The sequence below is a fragment of the Phalaenopsis equestris genome, unplaced genomic scaffold (genome assembly GCF_001263595.1).
Source record: "Phalaenopsis equestris unplaced genomic scaffold, ASM126359v1 Scaffold000060, whole genome shotgun sequence".
Taxonomy (NCBI): domain Eukaryota; kingdom Viridiplantae; phylum Streptophyta; class Magnoliopsida; order Asparagales; family Orchidaceae; genus Phalaenopsis; species Phalaenopsis equestris.
The window spans coordinates 207,003-228,975 of NW_018164502.1; the positions used below are offsets into that span (position 1 = coordinate 207,003).

Consider the following 21,973-nt stretch of genomic DNA (forward strand, 5'->3'; position numbering starts at 1 on the left):
TTTACTTCCATAATTTATATGAATTTATATCATTTCGGCATCTCACGACAACAAGCATTCTCCCTTACACTGATATTTTCATTTAATTAATTGCTATACAACTGCATTGTTTATACACCCTTAGTTCATCGACACAACATGCCACTTAATTCAACTAATATGATGAAATTTGAAGGATAAACTAAAATGGCTAAGAACCTAGATATTAGGGAACATACATATGAGATAACCTACAACAAATCAAACTATCCTTAGAGAGGAATAACAATAAAATGCAAACCCTACTTATAGCTATAACTGGCTAGATTACTACAATCACCACCTCCCAACCCATCTCTCCAAAAAATTCATGGAGAGGACCAACATGTTAGACAAAACCAAAGGCATATGAATCATTTTAAAGGAGAATCAAATTACGAATGGTTCTGACTTTAGTGACCTTATTAAGAAATTCAAAATAAGATCACCCACTTTTTATATAGTCCATGATCCCAATTAATTATTTAACCAACTTCACCAAATTGATCATTTCTTTAAGTGGCACCAAATGGATCATTATCAAATTGTGGCTTTTGCCAAATGAAACTTGTGGGTTATGAAAAAACTTTGTAGTCTAATATTTTGACATAAGAAGAAAGATTAAGACCTCACTTCAGTGGAAATGAAGGAAATGTTAAGGTCCTAGTCCTATTCCAACTTCCAAGCATCATGATAAAAGCTTCACGGGCAATTAATGGCTCTTAAATAAGAGAGCATGCATATCAACAAATAGTTATACATATTTGAGAATTTAATAGCGAGAACTTAATGGAATGAAAATGATTGACAACTAGCCAAAAAACTTGTCATAAATTTTAGGATGAATATGAAGAATGAGGTTGAAAAACAAGACCTTCAAACTATACTCTCCTCATTGAGAACAAAAAAAAAAAGTTGTCATCAATCTATAGGGCTAAAGCACATTTTTGTTCCATCAAAAAGTCTACTGCTAGATCAAATCCACTGCATGCTTGTGTCTCCAACACTAAAGCTATTATTAAATCCATCTCAAAGAATAGCAAAGATATCACTTATCTTTAAAAAAAAAAAAAATTGTATTTTGTGATCTTATTAAATTTAACTAGATCATAAATTACCAAAAAGAGCTTCCAATCATAGCAAATGATACAAATATAACAATCCTCTCAATTGTCCATACCTTCATTTTCCACGACCATGTTATGCCTAACAATCAAAATTCTAATCCACATAAACATCAAGTTCGGAACTTCAATCACCAATTCAAACACTTAGGACAACTAAAAAAATCGAATCCCCCAACTCCTTCCACTACAAATTCATCATCTCTACCAAAATATCTAAATTCTAATTCCACTAAAGCTTTATCATGACTTTTTCTATGTCATCGTCACACAAAATAAAATAAGGTCTTTCAATCTTATAATTCAATTTTGAGAATTTTTGGTTTCAAAGTTTTCCCTAATCATTAAAACATCTAAGAGAAGACGTTGAAGATGTGTGCAAGAAAAGCAAGCCAGTGAAATAAATTTGAACCTGCAGTTCGAAAGATAAAAAGCTAAGATAGATGAAAGGATCAATAGCAAACAACGGTAACACAACTGAAAGGTTCAAGAAAATTATTTGAAATTTTATATGGCACTTACTGAATTTTCCATTCAGATCCCCGTGTAGTACTCAATTTAGCCCCCAACCCGAATCTTCTATACTTTCCAACAGGAAAAATAACAAGAGGGTGATTGGAGTGAACGTAGACAAAGGTGAGTTAGAACATGAAGAAAGACCTTGAAAAACCTATGATCAACGAGAAGAGATGGCGTGTTAAAGAAAAATACAAGGGAAACCGACAGTGCTACCCTGCTTAGTAACAGAGCTTAAGTTAACTTTCTTGCTGAAATTTGGCTTTTTCTTCTCTGTTCGATCGCAACCTGCTATGACAGCAACAGGAATTCAGCAGCAGCAGTTATGGGAGAATCTAAATTCAGGTTTTGGTTTTAAGACTGTGAAGCAAGTGTTCCAGTAATATTTCAATGTATTTAGTTAGCAAAACAATGGCAACAACTCTAAAAAAACAGCGGAAATTGGGGCAACAGCTTCACCAGTGCGTAAAACAGTAATAGCAAGAGACCAGCTTCCTTTAGCAATGTGCAACAGTACCTAAACAGAACCCTACTTGAGAAATTACAATTAGGAAAAGAAAAAATATTTAGAAAACTTCTAGCTGAGCAGAATTCCAAGACGTCAAATATGCAATTACACCAAGAATTGATCTAATTTATAACTAAGCAAAATCCATTATAAGGGAAAAATCCTATCGATAATAACTTGGATACAGCCTAATCTTAGAAAACAAATTTTAAAACAAACTAACCCAAAATTAAAACTCATCCACATTTGCCGTAATAAGAATATTTTTATCCAACAGTCCAACTTCTGATGCCTTGATCTCCATTCTATGGCTTTGATTAAAAATTTGATTGCTTCTATGAGCACTTGGCAACATCATTTTTGATGTTACATAAGTGATCTGAGAATCACTACAATCAGAAATTTTCGTGGAAAAATCATACAGTTAAAAAACAAAAATCATAATAAATTCGATCTTTTCACGATCTAGTACTCAAATCGTAATCGGAGACGAATAGATTAATCATCAACTAGAACGGATCATAGGTACATTATTTAAGAGGATTGCATTACAATGAAATTAAACCTCTATGTGAAGAAAACTTGCATGCCCAACTTCCCTAGTGTAACATTTAACTATGCTTGGTAGCTAGCCCATCTTGACGAAGTAGTATGGCTACTTTGGCCATCTAAAATACATTTTCCCAACAAATACATAAAAAACAAAAAAAAAAAAACCTGAAGCAAAAATGCTACTTTGCGCTCAAGTTAACTAACCAACTATTATCAGAGATAACAAATTGAAATTTGACCAAAACTCAAAAAACATCAATGTCAGATAAAGTGTATAAAAACGTTCACAGTAATAACTCTCATTACACTAAAAATGTGGTGTGCGCCCTCTGACAAGTTAGTTTGCTTGATTACAATGACATGACATCACTATAGTATAATTATAGTCTAAGCCTGAATGTTTGTTAGCTTGATTACAATGACATGACATCACAATATTATAATTATAGTCTAAGCCTGAATGTTTGTTAGCTTGATTACAATGACATGACATCACAATATTATAATTATAGTCTAAGCCTGATGTTCTTCAATAACTAATCATATAATGCATCTAATATGACATGAAACCCTCTGTTAAAGGAGGTCGGCGTAAAGTTGAGCCATACTAAAAGCTACCATGCTAGGTCTATGAGGTCTAAGCCTGAATGTTAGTTAGCTTGATTACAATGACATGACATCACAATATTATAATTATAGTCTAAGCCTGAAGTTCTTCAATAACTAATCATATAATGCATCTAATATGACGTGAAACCCTCTGTTAATGAAGGTCGGCGTAAAGTTGAGCCATACTAAAAGCTACCATGCTAGGTCTATGATGTCCCTTGGATGATGCCAACCATTATTGCTAATAAAGATCATTCAATTAAGTTAGATTGACTATATCTATAAACAAAATAAATCAGAACTCATGGCAATCCAAGTTGTAAAATCATGTTATATTGAATGGGTGTCATCATTCTCATCATCTATTCTAAAGCAATAGTAACACGTTACTTTCTCAAATCAAAACTAGAGCTCCTTCAGCCAAGAATCATTAGTGCCTATTAAATAACCTTAAATAATAGTTCTCTCTCACCACCAAGGAGTAAAATTAAACATATGGGCTTGAGTTGTATCCACTTAAGCAAATCATAAAGCTCTGGTAAGAAAGTGCAATCTCTGGGTAATATTTTCTCTAATATCCAACCTACTTTGTAAAATGTTAACTTGAATATTAAATAAAGCGAGGAAAGATTTTCCAAGCTTGTCATAACAATCCTTGCTGAAACACAACATAGCAAAAACTCTTACTTGGAAGTAAGATCCTACATGAAGTCAATTATACCATCCTTCATAATTCTATTAGACGTGTATTTTTTTCCAACAATATAAGAGAAAATTTGAATGCTCTCTAAAACTCTAGATCATTCTTTATGAACTTCAATCCCGTGGGGGAGAACGGAAGCGAACCACAAAAGGGATTTCTGCTAAGTGCCCAAGCAAAATGTAAATGATGCGTTCATTATAGAGAGCAATTCTATGAAAGTGAATTAAAAGAATATAATAGCCTTCATCCCATTTCTAAGCTGTTTGTCAATGTAACCTTGTAGTAAGTGTACTATAGTTCATTTCAAATGATGAAAGGTAACACTCCGATTCAGCCTAGTATCTCATGGCATCTAATGGCTCCCATAATTTTTTCAAAAATTGGCTACCTCAATCAAACACAACAGAAATGGGTAATCCAAAGTATGCCAATATAAGCTGAAAGAAGAGTCAAGCTAACTCCTTGCATTTTATTACTTTCCTGTAAGGGATTAAAATAACCACTTATGAAAATATTTCACAATCCGATAGAGGTAGTCATGGCCTCCAATTGTTTGCATGCAGTGGCCATCAATCAGAGGATGAAAGGTAAGGCTCCTCTTCAATCTAGTATCCATCATAACCTCTAAGGCATCCCATAATGAAGTGGGACGTGGGAATTACCACGGTACCACAGTCGCGAGAACAGGCAAGGGGAAATCCTTTTTTTCTATTTTTGAAGCAAGTTTCATTCTATTTTTCTTTAGTTTCTATTAAGGAACCTTTATATAGGTTGATTTTTTGCTGTTTGGATTTTTTTCAGTTTTGATTATGTATCTTTGGAGATATTTCTCTGAATTTTGCTCTATGGAGTGTTGTAGCCACTTCCTATTGCAAGTGGTATGTATGTAGCTTGCCCGAGAATAGGTGGTGGATCCCCCTTGCCGTCCGCATATCGCCGTTTTGCTGCTCGCCTGCTTTTTTCAGTCAAACAGCCGTCAAAAAAACTGTCACCTGCATTTTACAGCAGGAAACCGCCATTTCCCCGCTTCTGATTCGTTGTCCACTTGTTGTTCACCCCGATTTTTAGCCTCCATCTACCCTCTCACTCCCCTTAGCCATCCAACAACTTCTTGTCTTTTATCACACCTTCTAAAAGCACTAAAAAGGTATAATTTGGTATCAAAGCCCACAAGCCCTAGATTTTTTAGGGTTGTTTTTCTTGTCCCAATCAGAAATTCCAAAATAAAATTACATCATACCCATATCATTCATACCACAATTCCTAGCTACAACCAAATATTTCCAAAATACAACCTTCCTACCTTCACTGAAAACCCATCCCGACATTCACCTCCAAAATCTAAGCCCCGGAGCAACCTCGATTTGCAATCCTACATCCGCCGAAACCATCATCAAGAGAAGATGCCACAATGCCACCTAGGAAAAATCAGCAAAAAGAGGTGTCCAGAAACTTACTATGAAGTATATGCACAAGAAATCCTTCAACTGCAATAGAAACTTGTTGCCATTAAAAGGAGAAAGCTGGAGAGTGACGCATGGCTACAACAATCACTCGTCGGATGAAAGAAATAAAGTGAATCCCTTCCATCGAGAAGATTCAAATTACGAAGAACCAATACCCCAATAATTTGACTTGGAATATAAGAGGAGAAGTTAGGAACTTGAATTAAAGGTGAAGTTACCCAATTTTAACGATCGCATGGATCCATATAAGTTTGTCGAGTTGCTCCAAACAGTCGAACAAATTTTGTAGTGCAATGATGTTCATCAAAGAAAAAAAGATAAATTACCAACCATCAAGCTCAGAAAGAATGTTTCCTTATGTTTGGAGAAATTGAAGCGTCCTCGCCTACGGAAGTAAAAAAAATAAAATCACTACCTAGTCTAAAGATGAAAAGAGAGATGCACCGCACATACCTTCCCCCGAATTGCCAATAGGATAAGTTCATAAAACCCCACCACCTGCATCGAAGAGATTCTTAGGTAGAGGAATACACAAAAGAATTAGATTAACTCTCGTTGAAATGTGAGTTGTTCAAATTAGATGAGCAACAATTGTGAGATACCCTGAAGGATTGAGACCATTCATTGGCAATATGGTATAGTTATAACATTATTGAACATTACAGGATGTCTAGATTTTAACCCTGAAAGTGGAGAGACAATACGGCAGTAGTAGTTCCACGCCACCCTTCAAAAATGCTTCAACAACAGGATTGGTTAGCAAGAGTACACCCAATGAAGCAACCAAGCCGATCTGGTAAGAGAAAAAACCAACTCAGACTGAAGAAAGTGTGGAGACAACTAAAACTTCTAAATTTCATATCAACCAAGAAATATTTAAGTATCAAGACTTTGGGCACAATTCTTCTGATTGTCCAAACTGAATGATGATGTCTTTTATTGAACAAGATATTATAGAAGTGGCAAAGGGGGGAGACCCAAAGAAGGAGAACAGAAAAGAATATCAGTTGCTCGTAGTTAAGGAAAAACATGCTAGTAATTCGACGTTTTTTTCAAACTGAGCCTATGAGAGAGCGACAGTGGCCCACCATATGAAGAAAACGGTATACAACCTTATTATAGGTGGAGGCAATTATGAAAATGTGGCATCTACACATATGATGAATAAATTGAGCATTGCTACTCAAAAGCATTCCAAATCATATTCTCTAACATGGTTGAATAAAGGGACTAAGTTCAAATTTGACAGGAAATGCCTCTTAGAGTTTTCTATTGGAGATAAGTTTTAGAAGCACGTGTGGTGTGACATAGTACCTATATATACTTGTCACATTCTATTAGGCGGTCTTTAGCAGTATGATCGTTGCACAACATGATGGCTATAGGAATACATACTCTTTCACCAAAAATAGGAAGCGTGTTATATACTTACCTTGAAAGGAGTCTAAGGTGTTTGAGGATGTGGTGATACAAACGATCTTTTCGTAGGCCTTGAGAGAAGCACCCACACAACTAGTATTGATTTCCCAAAAAGTAAATGTCGAGAGATTGATACCATACATAGGGCAGTCTCCGTTGAGTGGGGTCCAACATTTTATCATTTCAAATAGAGTTGAGGAGCATCTACGTCATTTCATTATTTTATAGGGGAGAACATTAGGCAATTGGGATCCAAGTGTTTCCAGAGACGAGGGCGAAGTCTCTCCTACCTAAGTAGATTGATGCGAGATGTGAGAATTACTGTGATACCGTAGCTCCAAGCATGCAGTTCCAGCAATTGCTTGAGAACAAGCCCAAAAAAATCCGGTTTTTTTATTTATTTTTCATTTTTACACCGAGTTTCTAGTTTTTCCTACTTTCTTTTCTAGTTTTTCCTATTTTTCTAGTTTCTAATTAGGATATTTTCTATTAGTGAAAATTTATATAGGTTGTATTGTAATTTTTTGGATTTTTAGTTTTGAATTTATGTATTTTGAGATATTTCTCTGAATTCGGCTCTATGAAGTGTCGTGTTTGTAGTTTGCCCAGGAAAAAGAGGTGGATCTCTATTATCATCCGCACCTTATTGTTTTGCTGCTCACCAAATGTTTTCAGTCGGATAGCAGTCGAAACGGCTGCACCTACTGTTTATAATAGACATTTTCCCATTTCTGATTCTCTGTCTAGCAGTTGTTCACACCGATTTTCAACCATTATCCATCCTCCCACTCCCGTTACCCATCCTAAAACCTCCTGAACGCCTGTTTCTGTTCTATCACACCTTCTAGGAACCCTAGAATGGAGTCGAATAATCATTTCAGAAATTGGCTAACTCAATTGAACACAATAAAGTAGGTAATCCAAAGTTTGCCCATATGAGCTAGAAGAAGAATCAAGCTCTCCTTGCATTTTATTATTTTCAAGTAAGGGATTAAAATACCCACTTTTGAAAACATGTTCATAATCAAATATAAGTAGTCATGGCCCCCCATTGTTTACATGCAATAGGCACATGAGGATGAAAGTTAATGTTCCTCTTGAGTCTGGCATACATCATGGCCTCCAAGGTCTCCCATAATCATTTTAAAAATTTCCTATCTCAATCAAACACAATAGAACTAGTTCAGAAAAACAAAGTATGCCCATAAAAGTTAGAAGAAGAGTAAAGCTACCTCCTTGCCTTCTATTATTTTCCTGTAAGGGATTAAAATAACCACTTATGAAAATATGCTCACAATCAAATAGACAAGAGTCATGGCCCCCCATTGTTTGCAAGCAGTAGACATATGAGTTACCATTATTGCACCTCCATTAATGATCTTGCAGTCTCTTTTTGAAAATTTGGAGAGAGATACTCTCCATCTTTTTTGCATATGAGGCTCATTTTTTGTAGCCACGTCTTAACACTAAAAATTCTAAGGCCTAAACATCATGCAGCAATTCGAGATATCATCTCCTCCATACTGACATACTGAGAATTTGAACTTCAACAATGATCAAACTCAGGAATGAGCCCAAATCGGAAATCATATATATGAGCTTTGCAATGAAATGTTTCAAGATGGTTGCATCTTTTGGGCACTTCAGCTTAAATACCAGATTTTAATCTAGCTCTTGCCACAAATTTCTCATATAATAGGTATACTATGTCATTGTTTGTCTCCCGTCATCTTCACTTTAATTTCATATACCTTGGTAAGATCATGAGCTTTTGAGCAAGTGTGGAAAATCGAGTCCCATATCTCCCAAGAGATACTCAAGAGAATATAAGCATCACTTATTAATGGATCCATCAAGTCCCATAGCTATGACATGATAAACCATTCAGCTTCATCCAATGCTTCAACATTGAATCTCTTTTTTATTATGTCCCAAAAAAATGAACAAGCTAACATTTTACAAGATTAAAAATACTTGATTTGAGTTATCCTTGAGGAGCTAAACAATATTTTCAGATGTCAAGAATCAAACAATTGCCCTGAAGATTAAATGGCAATGGAAATCTAATGCATAAAAAGGTTGCTGAAAACAAAGCATGATGGTCTTTGGAAGTGGGAAGAAAAATTAGAAGGTGGTTCTTGTAAGGCTGCAATTGTTGGAAGGCAATGATTACTAGAATACAGGAAAAAGAAAATAGAAGGTATTGATTGCTACGTAGTTGGAATATTCACAAAACTGAAGACTGTGGTCAGAGTTGCAAAAAAATTTGCATCAATGATGTGTTTGTTGGAATCAAAGAAGAAAAAATATTGGATGCTAGACTAACAAAAATGAAAATAGCTAGAAACGCCAAAGCAAACAAACCTTGGGGCTCTGAAGCCATGCAAGAGGAGACCAAGATTTAATTATCTCGCATTAATTTAAGGAAATTAATACATAATAATGTTTAAACTATTCTTAAAAAAAAAAGGAAACTAGTCAACACCAAAAAAGGAAAAATACCTACAATAAAACTAAACGTGATTGAACATAAACAATCAAATTTGAATCAAGAGCTTTCTCTCTTAGCATTCACATGCGGGCCAAGTTGTCATGGACTTCAATTTATAGCACACGGGACTTCCAATTTATGATTATTTATATCAACTTTAATATATTTTTTAAAACAAATTATACATCAGTAACAATGAAATTATCGGGTTCCCAGGCCCCAAATACAAAAAAAAGAGGGACAGTCAGCATAAAATTTTTGTAAAAAAAATCATGCATGAATCATTTAAATCATTGTGTAAACGTCAGGGCATCCTCTGGAAGCGATGCACCGTATGGCCTGAATGCAGTGAAAGCGTGCAAAGGCCGCAGCACCGGTGCCCGGGTGCAGTGTTAAATAAGCAAGGGTTCCTACATTATGGATGGATGAAGTTAAAAACATTAGTCCATAAAGCAAATATTAGAATAAAAACTTGAAATATAGGTACTCTCACAAGTAAATTAATGAAATTAGTATATATTATGATTTATAAGAAAATGAATATTTTGAGAGAAACTAACTGGGTTGAAAACAAAAAGATAAAGTGATTGATAGCTTAGATTTTAACTTTGGTATTCAAATAAGAGTCTAGAAATGTAAATATAATTATAAATAAGAGATGAAAAATAATAATGAAAAAAATTTTATACTTTGAGATAAAATTATAGCCCTAGAGATTGTTATAGATACTTAAATTTTTAATATTATAATAATTATGTTACTCAACTAGGATTAAATATATGTTCAAAAAAAAATTTTAAAATGATCTAGACAAATTAATACGAAGGATGCTACTTGAAGAAAAAAAAAATTTACGGAGCTTTAAATAAACATATTGGTCTATGATTTTTTTTTATTTACTAATGAAGAGGGTAAAGTCATCTTGATTTATATTTTAGCTTAAAATTTTGTTATTGCTAATACTTTATTTTAAAATAAAACGAGTATATTATCGCTTACAAGAATTGAAAGGTTATTACAAGTGATAATTTCTTTATGAGAAAAATAGATAGTTGAGATTGTAAAGATTGAAAGGTTATTCCAAGTGAAAATTTAAGTACTCAATATTGATTATTGGCTTTGAATTTTAAAATGAAGAAGTAAAAGATGAAACATACAACATATTATGATAAAATTAGATTGAGGCACTTAAAAGACAAACAAAATTATTTTTATGAGTAAACTATAAAATCTTAAGATTTCAGATGCTCATGAAGAGGCTAATGTTATGTGAGATAAAATAACAAACATTATTAAGCAAGTTGCAAAAAATATAATCGGTGAATTAAAAGGAAAAACTCATATAAATAAAAATAGTTTGTTGTGGATTAATAAAATGCAATAAAGATAAAACATAAGAAATTTTATAATATAAATTAATTTAAATGTAAAAAATTTAGAGAATTTAGAAAAATATAAGGTGACCCATAGGAAATCTAAGAGAAAATTTGTGATGCTAAGAATTTTTTTTAGTGATCATTATAATATATTATATTTTAAAGAGGTTGAAAGATATATGTATAATCAAGCCAAACAAAGAAAAAAAGTCAATATTTAGTCCAAGTAAATTATATTAAGGAGAAAAATGAAGATGAACTTTTCTTAGATGGGGATATTTAGCATTAGTGGATGAGATTTTAATAAATTTTTCAATCTAAATTTTGAAAATACAATTTGCTTAGGAATTTTAATATCGTTAATAATAATAAAAAATTTTATCTTTACAGTCGCATTAGTAAAATGAAAGTTGAGGAGGCCTTAATGAAAATGAAGGGTGAAAAATCAATAGGACCTGATGGTATTCCAATAGAAGTGTAAAAATATTTAAAAGATTTGAAAATTTATTGGTGAAGTTGGATGGTTGAAATGAAGGAAAGTGTCGGGCCTATCTGTGATAGAAAAGTACTGCTTAGACTTAAGGATAAATTTATAAGATGTTGGTCAGACATGCAATGCATTATGGTGCATAATTTTGGCCTATAAAAAGAAGCATAAAACTAAACTAAGTGTGTTGAGATGAGAATGCGGTACATAAGCGGCTTTATACTTAGAGACAAAATGTGAAATGACTATATTCATGAACGAGTTGGTGTAACTCAAGCGACAAACAAGATTAGAGAGAGCCATCTTAAATGGTTTGGTCACATTAATCTAATCCGGTTAAGAGAGTAGATTTAGATTTTTGACATATGTTAAGAATGGTAGAGGTAGACCTAAAAAGACTTGGACATGTATAAAAAAAATGATTTTAATTTATTATGACTAAATGAAAATATGATACGCAATAGGACACAATGGCCCACTTAGTGGGATAAAGGCTTGTTGTTGCTGTAAGAAAATTATATATAATGTCATCAATACGATTTCCCCCAAATTAATCAAATAATGACTCAAAATTTGCTAAAATATGACACTCAATAGGACACAATGGCCCACTTAGTGGGATAGAGGCTTGCTGTTGCTCTAAGAAAATTATACATTAGTATATAATGTCATCAATATGACTTCCCCAAATTAATCAAATAATGACACAAATTGCTAAAATGATTTGATCGTAACTTCAATTGTCGTCGCATTGCAAAACTCAAAATTTATGTTTGCATTGCATCAAACAAGCAATTACTCGAGTTGGGAAGCATACCCAGCTTCACCATTTTGAAAGCTAGGACAAAAACTTCCATATGAGAAGATACACTGAGATGGCTTTCTAAAATTTGGGCTAGTTTAAAACCCCAAGACAATAAGATTAACAAAGGTTCAAAGTCCTCCAATTTAATTGGTTAGACATCAACTAGCATAATATGTACCTCCAGTCATTCACCCTAAAATTTTGCACTTTAAAACATTTTAAAAGTAAGAAAGAGGTCTAATATTGCTTTTTAAACTACATCTTTTTCCTATTGTAAAGGAAACAAAACAAAAGAATAACACGTCAAGTCCAATTAAAAAATAATATATGAAAGTAGTTTAGCATTGAAGCACCAAAAACTAAATCAAAACAAAAAAAAATCAAGTTTCAATAGTAATAATGCCATATGGTCCAACTTATTTAAGAACAAAAAAAGAATTGAATAGAAATGGGCAAGTTCCAAGGAAACAATATAGCATTCTATTGTCGGTAAATTATAGATATGAGAACACAAATATGCAAAGTAAAACTCTTGCACACAAAATATGACAAAAGCAATAAACGGAACTAACAAGGAAACAAACAAAATAAAGTTCAAGCTTTGTAACTTGTATATTTCATGAAGGCTCGTGCTTAATAACTACAAGCAGGAACTCAACATCTAAACCGCAACACTTCTATACATAGGCCGCTAATTTTTGTCTTATGATAGCAATATAAAGCATGCAAACCAAAAATTATAATAATATCAAGAAAAATTAGTTTTTAAGTTTTGGACTTCACCAATACCATTTAAAAATTGAACATTGATGACAAAATTGCCATTGATTGTGGGTTGCTTCAAAATAAGGGAATCTTATTGTATAATCTCATAATCAACATAAGACCAGCAATTACAAGAGCCAAGCTTAATCAAAGCAATGAACAAGGTCCTCCAAATGAAATGAAAATGAGTAAAAAACATTAAGATCCACCTAATATCAAACAAGAAGTCTAAAAATTATATAGACAGATTCCAGAAGAAAATATCCAGTAGCTTGGAACTCCAATCTTCATTTTCAAAAAACAATTCCCAAAAACTAATTTTAGGATCTGAGCACCACAAAATAAATAAGATTCAATCAGTTTATAAGCTAAGAAAATGGCAGACCCAAGATAGATTTGTGCTTATACAAGAAAATAAAAATTTTGTAACTTAGCATTTAGTGAGAATGAAGTAACAAAAATTGGATTAAGATAAAAGAGAATTACTAGAAAGGCATGTAAGACCGCTAAACAGAATATGTTTTAGAAGAAGGAAGGTTAAGCTAATGATGTACAGAATTTTCTAAAAATGGATTTTGATGAACCAAAACTCTACTTCTAGAAGCTTCTATTGCAGCTGAAGATTACTTCAGATATGCTTACTCAAACCATTGATCATTTAATCACCTCAGAGTCAACAACAATTTCAGCCTAGCATTAAATAGGAAAGGCCTCAAAATACAAGATTGGATGACACAAAGTATCCAATTAGAAAATATTTTTTTAATAGTTCGTTCTAGACCAGAAATAAATAGTTCACCAAGAGAGCAATATGGCTTCAAATAGAGGTGCAATTTTGTGTATAATTTATATGCCTTTCAAAAACTTTTCAGGCTGCAGTTTCCAACAATAATGGTACTGTTATATTTTGACCAGAGATAAATAGTCCACCAAGAATGTAATATAGCTTCCACTACAGGTCAAATTTTGAGTAACTTTTGTTACTTTTGAAAAAAAAAAAAAAAAAATTGTTTTTCTAGAAATCCAGGAGACAATAGCTGCACTACAAAAGAAGAAGAATGCACTTCAAACATTAAAAATGAAAAACAATTTTAAACTTCTACGAAACTCAGCAATCATGAATCAACAACAAACATTGCAGCAAGGCTTAGATTGTCGAAGGAGAAAAAATTGCTAAATTGGTCGGTAAGAAATGCTATGAACCTACATTCCATCCAAAAATAATAAAGCTAACCATGTTAAAATTACAAATAATAATAATAAAAATATGTATCATATAAAATGCTCTAAATCAGAACATCAATATCTAAGCATCTATTTTCAGGGTGTGCAAAAAAAAAAAAAACTACTCACCTGCATTCTAGGTATTCCTGAAGACCACCTTTGCGCTTAATAACATCTTTAAATTTGATTTTCTCAATTGGGCTAAGGGTATTAGCTTTCAAACCAGCAGCAACAGCTGATGCACCTCCATCACTTACATCACATAAGATTTCAGAAGAACTAGGTTTCTCTAAATTGGTGGTAGAATGATAATCATCAATAGAAATATTTGTAAAAAGTCCTTGCTCATGCATAAGAACTTCCCAACCATCATCCCCTTCATAAGCCATGTCACCATGCTTACGTTTTTTCACATTCCGTAATGCCCGCGGAACTGTAGGTTCATGTTCCAAATGACCAGAATCAGGTTGTTTAGATTCTTCAAGATGTTGAATTCCATTAGTTAAAACAGCATTCTGCAATGATGCATCAACAACATTAGCAATAGAAAGAACTTCAGATGTAACCAAAAATTGTTCTTTGGGTGCAACAACAATAGGTTGATTTGTAAATCCTTCATCAACAGACTCAATCAAAGTTTTTTGGATAATAGGTGCCACAATGGTCTCTCCAGACAGTTCTAATAGCTTCTCAGAATAAGCACTTGGCTTGCCAGTTGTTTCGTCAAATGGCACACTAGTACATTGAAGCATGGTACCGGCCTTCAGACTCGGAGCTTCTATACATGTGTCATTTAACATACAGTCTCCAAAAGAGGTGGCATCATTCTCCTGCAAAATCGAGGGAGGAAGTGCTTGAGATTTACAATCAGTAGACCCAGAAAAATCTTCCGGAATGATTGTCAGCTGCAGAGAACATGAACCTTGAACAAAAGAAAGGCTGGTATCAGCAGCTTCCTTTTGGAAACCACTGGGTTCTGATGTCCACATCATCAAATTTTGATTAACTTCATCAACTGTATGAGAAGCTTGGTTGGATTCAGCAATCCTACAGGTTCTAGGTGGACATAAACCACTTGGATAAAGCTCAACAATTTCATTCTTGCGGCTCGTGCTACCATTAGAACAATGCTGCAAGCCATCATGCAAGGACTGCTGCTCCTCTTTCACCTGGCAACATCTCAGTTCATCTACAAATCCACTAGAATTAGGATGACATCCATTCTCATGGCCTGAAAGGTTGCTTACTCTACCTTCTTCACCTCCTGTGTTAAGTTTATTTATATCAAGGTCAAAACAAGCGACTGCTGAATTTTCCAAAATTTCTTGTGATACTTTATCAACACCACTTTTCTCAATCTTATCAAGGTCTACCTTAACTTCAACAGTAGAAATCAAAGGGGAAGTTATCATCCTTTCATAGGTTGAGTCCTTGAGTGCTCTATCAGATTTTCCAATCCTCGCTTTCCTCTTCAGTGCAAGTAAAGGGTTTGCTTCCCCAGCAAATCCTGTAATCATGTTTTCATCTCTGTTAATGAGATCTCCAGAGGCACAGTTTTTGGCAGCTCTGTCAGATTTTCGGCTTCTACCTCTCTTCCTCAGTTTCAGTAAAGGGTTTGTTTCCCTGTCAAATCCTGCCAATATACTTTCTTCTTTGGAAACCTGATCTGAAATCCCACCGAATCCAGCAACCACCGTCACCTCTGCAGGATTAGCAGCAGTACATTTTCTTCCCAACCTAGCTCCCCTCGGATGTTTCTTCTCCCCATCAGAGCTATCTTTTGACAGAACCACAGAACCCAAATTTCTTGCTATCTGCTTGCTCGGCGCTTTAGCAGACTTCACTCCACTACCAGCGCTAGATTGGGCCCTCTGAATGTATGCAGACAATGAATCTTCGAAACTTGAATCCGAAGAACCATCAGGGATCCCAAGAAGATCTAAATCCCCAACATAACCATCCCCCTTGGAAATAGCCCGCTTAGACCTCCAAGTTTGAGGTTTTCCAGTAAGAACCACCTTAGCAGGTGAAGCAATTCCCCCCATTAGCTCGGGAGGGGAACCTCTCACTACATCTCCACACAATTCCGCACCAGCCTCATCCTTAACTTTCTTCAATCCCCTTATATTCTTCCTAAAACTAGCCAATGTAGCATCCAATCCGCCTGAATCTAACATCTTAACGCTAGGGTTTTCAACCCTAGATTGTGCAAGCAGAGGCCTACCCTTCTTCACACCCCTCGACTTTCTCAAATTGAACAGAGAGCCAATCGGCCGTTCGTCCTCCTCATCCGGCACCGCAAGACTTTCCACCGCTGATAACGATTTCCTCTTACTTTCTCCCTCGACTTCATCTCCCATCTTAGAGCGCCTCGCCCTAGGTATTCTCGCGTCCGAAGCTTGATAACCTAACCCTATCTCGCCAATCCCCTCGGACGACGGGCGCAAACATTCATGCGGCTAGAAGGCTCCATCCTCAAAATCAGACCATTCATCGTTCATATATCTACTATCTAGATTAATTGGGAACCCAGAAAGCTAAAACACTGAGAACTCCAAGATTAAGAAAGGGAGAGCGCGCTGTTCTGGCTATGATTCGAAACAAAAGGCGGAGGCGACGGTGGCCAGATGCTTACCTGAGCGTTATAAACGCTGGCAGATGACAGAAAATCGAAACCAAAGGGATGACGGCAGCAAAGGGTTCCGGCGATCTAGTCGCTCGAGGAGGCGGTAAAGCACTCCTGCTACTGCGTGACGACGAAATTGATAGGGAGCTGAGTTTCTCCAAACTTTTTGCCCTTTCGCTTCTCCGTTGTTTTTTCTTTAATGCAATTTTTCTTTCTCAAATAGATGGAACTTATTTAATTAAAGTTTGGAATCAATATATTTCAGGAAATTTACTTGTATTATTTTATTTAAAATATATTTAATAGAAGGCTTTATTTTTGTTTGTATATCTGCCTCACAATGCAAGTTATTGATAACTGTTTCTATTTTAAGTTTATATATATATATTAATATACATAGATGATTGATACTTTATTTTAGACAAAACTAGAGGATTATTTTATAATTTCTACTTGTATTTTTCCCTAGAGCCCAAACATCACAACCCAATCTCTTAAAAGTCTATTTTTAGTCATGATTTGAATATGTTATAGTCGCAGACCGTGGAAGGACACGTCTAAATCTATGATAGAGGGCTTGCATAAGTAGGCGATAAAAAGGCTCGAACCCGAACCAAAGTTCAAATCAATTTAACCTGTTGATGCCTCAAAAAATAATTCTATAGATACAAAAGATTATCCTTCATTGAGGATAATTTTATCTAAAACAAGATAGAGTCAAATATCTCTTTACATTTTTATGTATGTTCATATAATATTTTAGTATATGTTAACATTATATTCATTAATTAAGAAAAAAAATAATATTTTATATTCTTATAGGCAATCATCTACAGAATTATCAAATTATATTTTCTTATTTACAAACACATACCATAATTCTTGTAATTATAACATTTTGGTGTGATGAATTCATGCATGCAAACACTTATCTAACTAATCAAAAGTAAGCAATAAAGATATTTCTCATGAGAAAATAAAATATTGAGTGTTATACATATAAATATTAAAGTTCGTGTCTTCGATATACAAACACATAAGAACTATGTTGTATTTAGAAAAATAAAACCAGCAAGTTAATTATAATATTAAGGAAGATTAACATACAGATCAGTCAATTCTTAGTAATTACATATCTCACACCCAAAATTTCGTATTTACACATAGCAATCAGATCTCTAATAACACATTAAAAAAAAAACACTATTAAAACAGTGAAACACACATTTTCATGTATAGATTTAGATCAGCAAAATGCTATATATATATATATATAAATAAATTTGGGTGTGATATATGTAAACACGAGAATTGTGTGCTGTATATTTAAATTTTTTCATTTTTATTTTCTTCACAACATACGCCAAAAATCCACACATTAGCAGAACAAACCACACTAAATAAAATAAAATAAAATAAAATAAAAAAGATTATCCATGTAAACATGATACCAAAAGAAAAAAGAAAGGAAGATTTGCATGCATACTACTAAATTTTTATGTATTTGCATATCTTAACACCTAAAGTTCAATTTTTACATGTATGTCATCTTATTCAATTTTTAAAGGCGGGCGAGGTTGTCATACAAAAGAGTTGGGTGGTAATTGGCATAAATGTAACAAAGTAAAATTTAGTTAGATATGTAAATACATAGGAATTGTGTAAAAGATCAAATAGAAAACTTTAGATTGAAAGATTTCTGTATCAAATTTCAGGAGGCCAAATGCAAGCAAGACTTCAAGCAGAACACAAGTTTTCTGGTGCTGAAAATACTGAACAAGGCTTGATTAGTTACAGTTTTCTGAGTGCTGAAAATATATAAGAAAATCAAAGCATAAAATAATTCAAATTAAATTCTTACTTGAAAACAGTAAAGATAAATTTAGAAAAACTTCACTTCATTGCTCTGCATATTTGCAGCATTCATAAATCTGAATTATCTGAAATTGTCATAATGAAAGTTATTGTTTCAAGTAAATTCAACTCAAGGGGTTATTATAAAGAGATTAAAGGGAGTATTTATTCTTTAATTGGAAAACAGACCTCTATATTTTATAAATAAAAAACTTGTATGTTTAATAAATCCATGGTAATATAGCTCGCCGCGAAGGAGGATAACTCTCAAACTTCTGATGGTACCACCTATGTGTTTCAGTTGCTGCAAAAACGAGATTTGATACCTGGGCCATAAATAATGCAATAAAGTCATCATCAAATATCATATAAAACTGAAGGGAAATTTACATCTATGTGTTTCAGTTGCTGCAAAAACGAGATTTAATACCTGGGCCATAAATAATGCAATAAAGTCATTATCAAATATCATATAAAACTGAAGGGAAATTTACATACGTAGCGCCAATTCTTATCTATTTACATATCTCACACCTAAACTTTCATATTTACATACACACCTCTTTTGTGCTTTAAACCTATGCATGAAAAGATGTATTTCACTTTTAAAGAGTGGTGATAATGCTATTTTTGATGTGGTATTAAAGATTTGAGTGTTGTGTGTGTAAATATGAAAGTTTAGGTTGAGATATGTAAATACATAAGAATTGTGTTTTATGTATGTAAATGCCCCTAAAAAGAATCCAATAAGTTTTAATAAATGATAATCTTCCATTTAAATAAGAAAAATAAATAAAATCAAATCAAATAATTAAAAAAAAATTAAAAAAAAAAGATAATCAGCAACTAGTGCAAAAAGCAGAACGGCAAACTCCAGGAGAATGAGAATAAATCTCACCACAAAGAGGAAAAGGAGCCAAATTGTTGGGTCTACACCTCCACTAGCAAGTAAGAAACCTGCATAAATGACCTGAATGGAGACTGATGATCAATATGACATAATCTGATTTGGGTGCAAATTGTCAATAAACAATCATAAATTCCTCAGCAAAAAAGTCAACGGATAGCTTGACTTTTACAAGATACCATTTTCAGGTTATCCACTGATATATTTTTGAAAAAAATGGGTTGATAATCAGAAGCAAAGATTTAACTAAGAATATCTCATGATTTGCAATGGCTTTTTATTTTGTTGCTCTCTTGCTTTCTTCATTTATTTTATTTTGAGGGTGTTGACATTGCATCCATCATCATCTAGATGTCTCATTTAATTTGATTAGTTTTATGATTTTAAATTGACTATACTTACTTTCTCTATTCAATATGTTACCAAAATGTGTTATGTTTGATTACAAAAATTATATTAACATGTATATTCAATGGCAGGTTTAATTATAATCTAGGGGCCATATATAAAATCATTTTAATATTATCATTTCATAGCTATATTAAAAAATAAATACTTAAAGAGTGAAAAATTATTCTGCGCCTCTATGCTTACTTATAATTAACCTAAGTTTGTCTTCATCAAAAAAGAAGAGATTATTAACCCCATGAGCCATGGTGTATGTGAGCATGTCTGGATGATAAGAATTAATTGATTGCAGATAATAATGTTCACAGTAAGTAGTCTTAAGGATTCAAAGATTGCAAGGACTTTCGTTAAAGAATTAAGATGAAAGATGAATAATCCAATCACCAAAGAAACTGGAAAGAAGCTAAATCAAAAGTAATAAGAGCTGTGAGAGTATTTGTAAATCTAAGCATGTAATTGCTACATGAGTAGCTCAATTCACTCTTGATTTAACCTAAAAATCTATATTAAATTCATTAAACTCTTCAAGAATTACTTCAAGTATTCAAGAAAAGCTAATTTAAAATTTTATATATTATATAAATTAGTTAACTAAGTTTTAGTTAATTTTGCAACTAAATTTGATCATTAATTTTTTTCCTAGTCAGAGGCTAGTTAAGATTAAAATGAATAAAATACATAATCATTTTGAAATTGCAAAGCTAAGGTATAATTTATTTCCATTAGACCGATTACGGGTTTTTACATACAAGATCATATATAAAAATCATATTAATTTTTATTAAGTTATGAATAAAATTAAAAAGTTCAAAACAATTAAAAAAATACTATCAAGAAACTATTCTAATGCATATGAGATAGCGGGCATTGGAGCCGCTTAGATTTGCATGTGTCGAGATCCTAACACAACTTAAATAGCCAATTAACCAATAAAACATGTGCAAATGCTAGTTGATTAAACCATTTCAGAAACCTAATAACTGTTCCATTTATTAGGATATTTTTCTAACCACTTTACAAATGTTTTGAGTTTATACATGGATCAAAATTTTAAAACATCTCATTTAAAATTCTAGAAAATCAAAAACCTTCCTGCAAAACTCCTCTGTTGAGAAACCTAGCTCTTCTCTTCAAAGGTTATTTTCTAATTTTCAAAAACTAGAGGGGCAACAAGTCTAAGTGCCCGTTTGGGGGCGCTTATTTGGTGCGTTGGCGTTAGGAAAACTATTCAATTGCAGTGTATGCAAAGCTTGTGCATACTATTGCAGGCAGCTTTTTATGTGTAATTGCAAAAGAATAGGTTGGTATGCATGCATATTATTTTAGGTGGTCGTGTGTAAATGCATAAGAATTGGTTTGTATGTATGCATTTCACTGGTAGCAATTGTAGTCCTGTAGGGTTTTTTGGAAGCTTACATATAAATGTCTATCATAGGTAGCTCCATAGTTGTTTATTATGAGTTTTTTCATGTGTATATGAATATGAATTGGTTGGTATGTTTTCAAAATCTGTGCATACTATTGCAGGTGGCCTTTTATGTGTAAATGCATATGAATTGGTTGGTATGTATGCATACCATTTTAGGTGTTTCAAGTGTAAATGCATAAGAATTGATTGGTATGTATGTATGTCACTTCTTACCTATTGTAGTGTTGTAGGTATTTATGGAAGCTTACATATAAATCCCTATCACTGCTAGCTCCATAATTGTTTATTATGATTTGTTTCATGTGTAAATGCATACAAATTGGTTGTTATGTATGCAAAGCTTGTGCATACTATTGCAGGGGCATTTCATGTGTAAATGCAAAAGCATAGGCTGGTATGCATGCATACTACTTTAGGTGTTTCATGTGTAAATGCATAAGAATTGGTTTGTATGTATGCATATCACTAGTAGCAATAGTAGTGTTGTAGGTTTTTTTGAAAGCTTACATATAAATGTTTATCATAGGTAGTTCCATAGTTGTTTATTATGAGTTGTTTCATGTGTATATGAATACGAATTGGTTTGTATGTATTCAAAATTTGTGCATACTATTTCAGGTGGCCTTTTATGTGTAAATGCATATGAATTGGTTGGTATGTATGCATACCATTTTAGGTGTTTCATG

At 33.3% G+C, this 21,973-nt stretch overlaps 2 protein-coding genes across 4 annotated transcripts in view; both read right to left on the reverse strand.

The window, feature by feature from the left end:
• LOC110019523 (lysine-specific histone demethylase 1 homolog 3) overlaps positions 1–16,894 on the reverse strand; it is a 32,645-nt gene extending 15,751 nt beyond the window's left edge. The window contains exon 1 of the mRNA XM_020717210.1: positions 14,193–16,894. Within this exon, the coding sequence (XP_020572869.1) occupies positions 14,193–16,423 (2,231 nt within the window). The 5' untranslated portion in view covers positions 16,424–16,894. The remainder of the gene's footprint in view (positions 1–14,192) is intronic.
• A 1,343-nt stretch (positions 16,895–18,237) lies between these two features.
• The window catches only part of LOC110019516 (polyprenol reductase 1-like), a 70,646-nt gene continuing 66,910 nt past the window's right edge, over positions 18,238–21,973 (reverse strand). Inside the window, exons 5-8 of one of the 3 annotated variants that reach the window (XR_002293457.1) lie at positions 19,442–19,513; positions 18,733–18,869; positions 18,551–18,629; positions 18,238–18,461 (exon numbers count right to left, since the gene is read on the reverse strand). Coding sequence is in view for 2 of the 3 variants with exons in the window: in XM_020717200.1 (XP_020572859.1) it covers positions 18,765–18,869; positions 19,442–19,513 (177 nt within the window). In the remaining variant the exon portion in view is untranslated. The other 2 variants (XM_020717200.1, XM_020717201.1) reach the window with 2 other exon arrangements.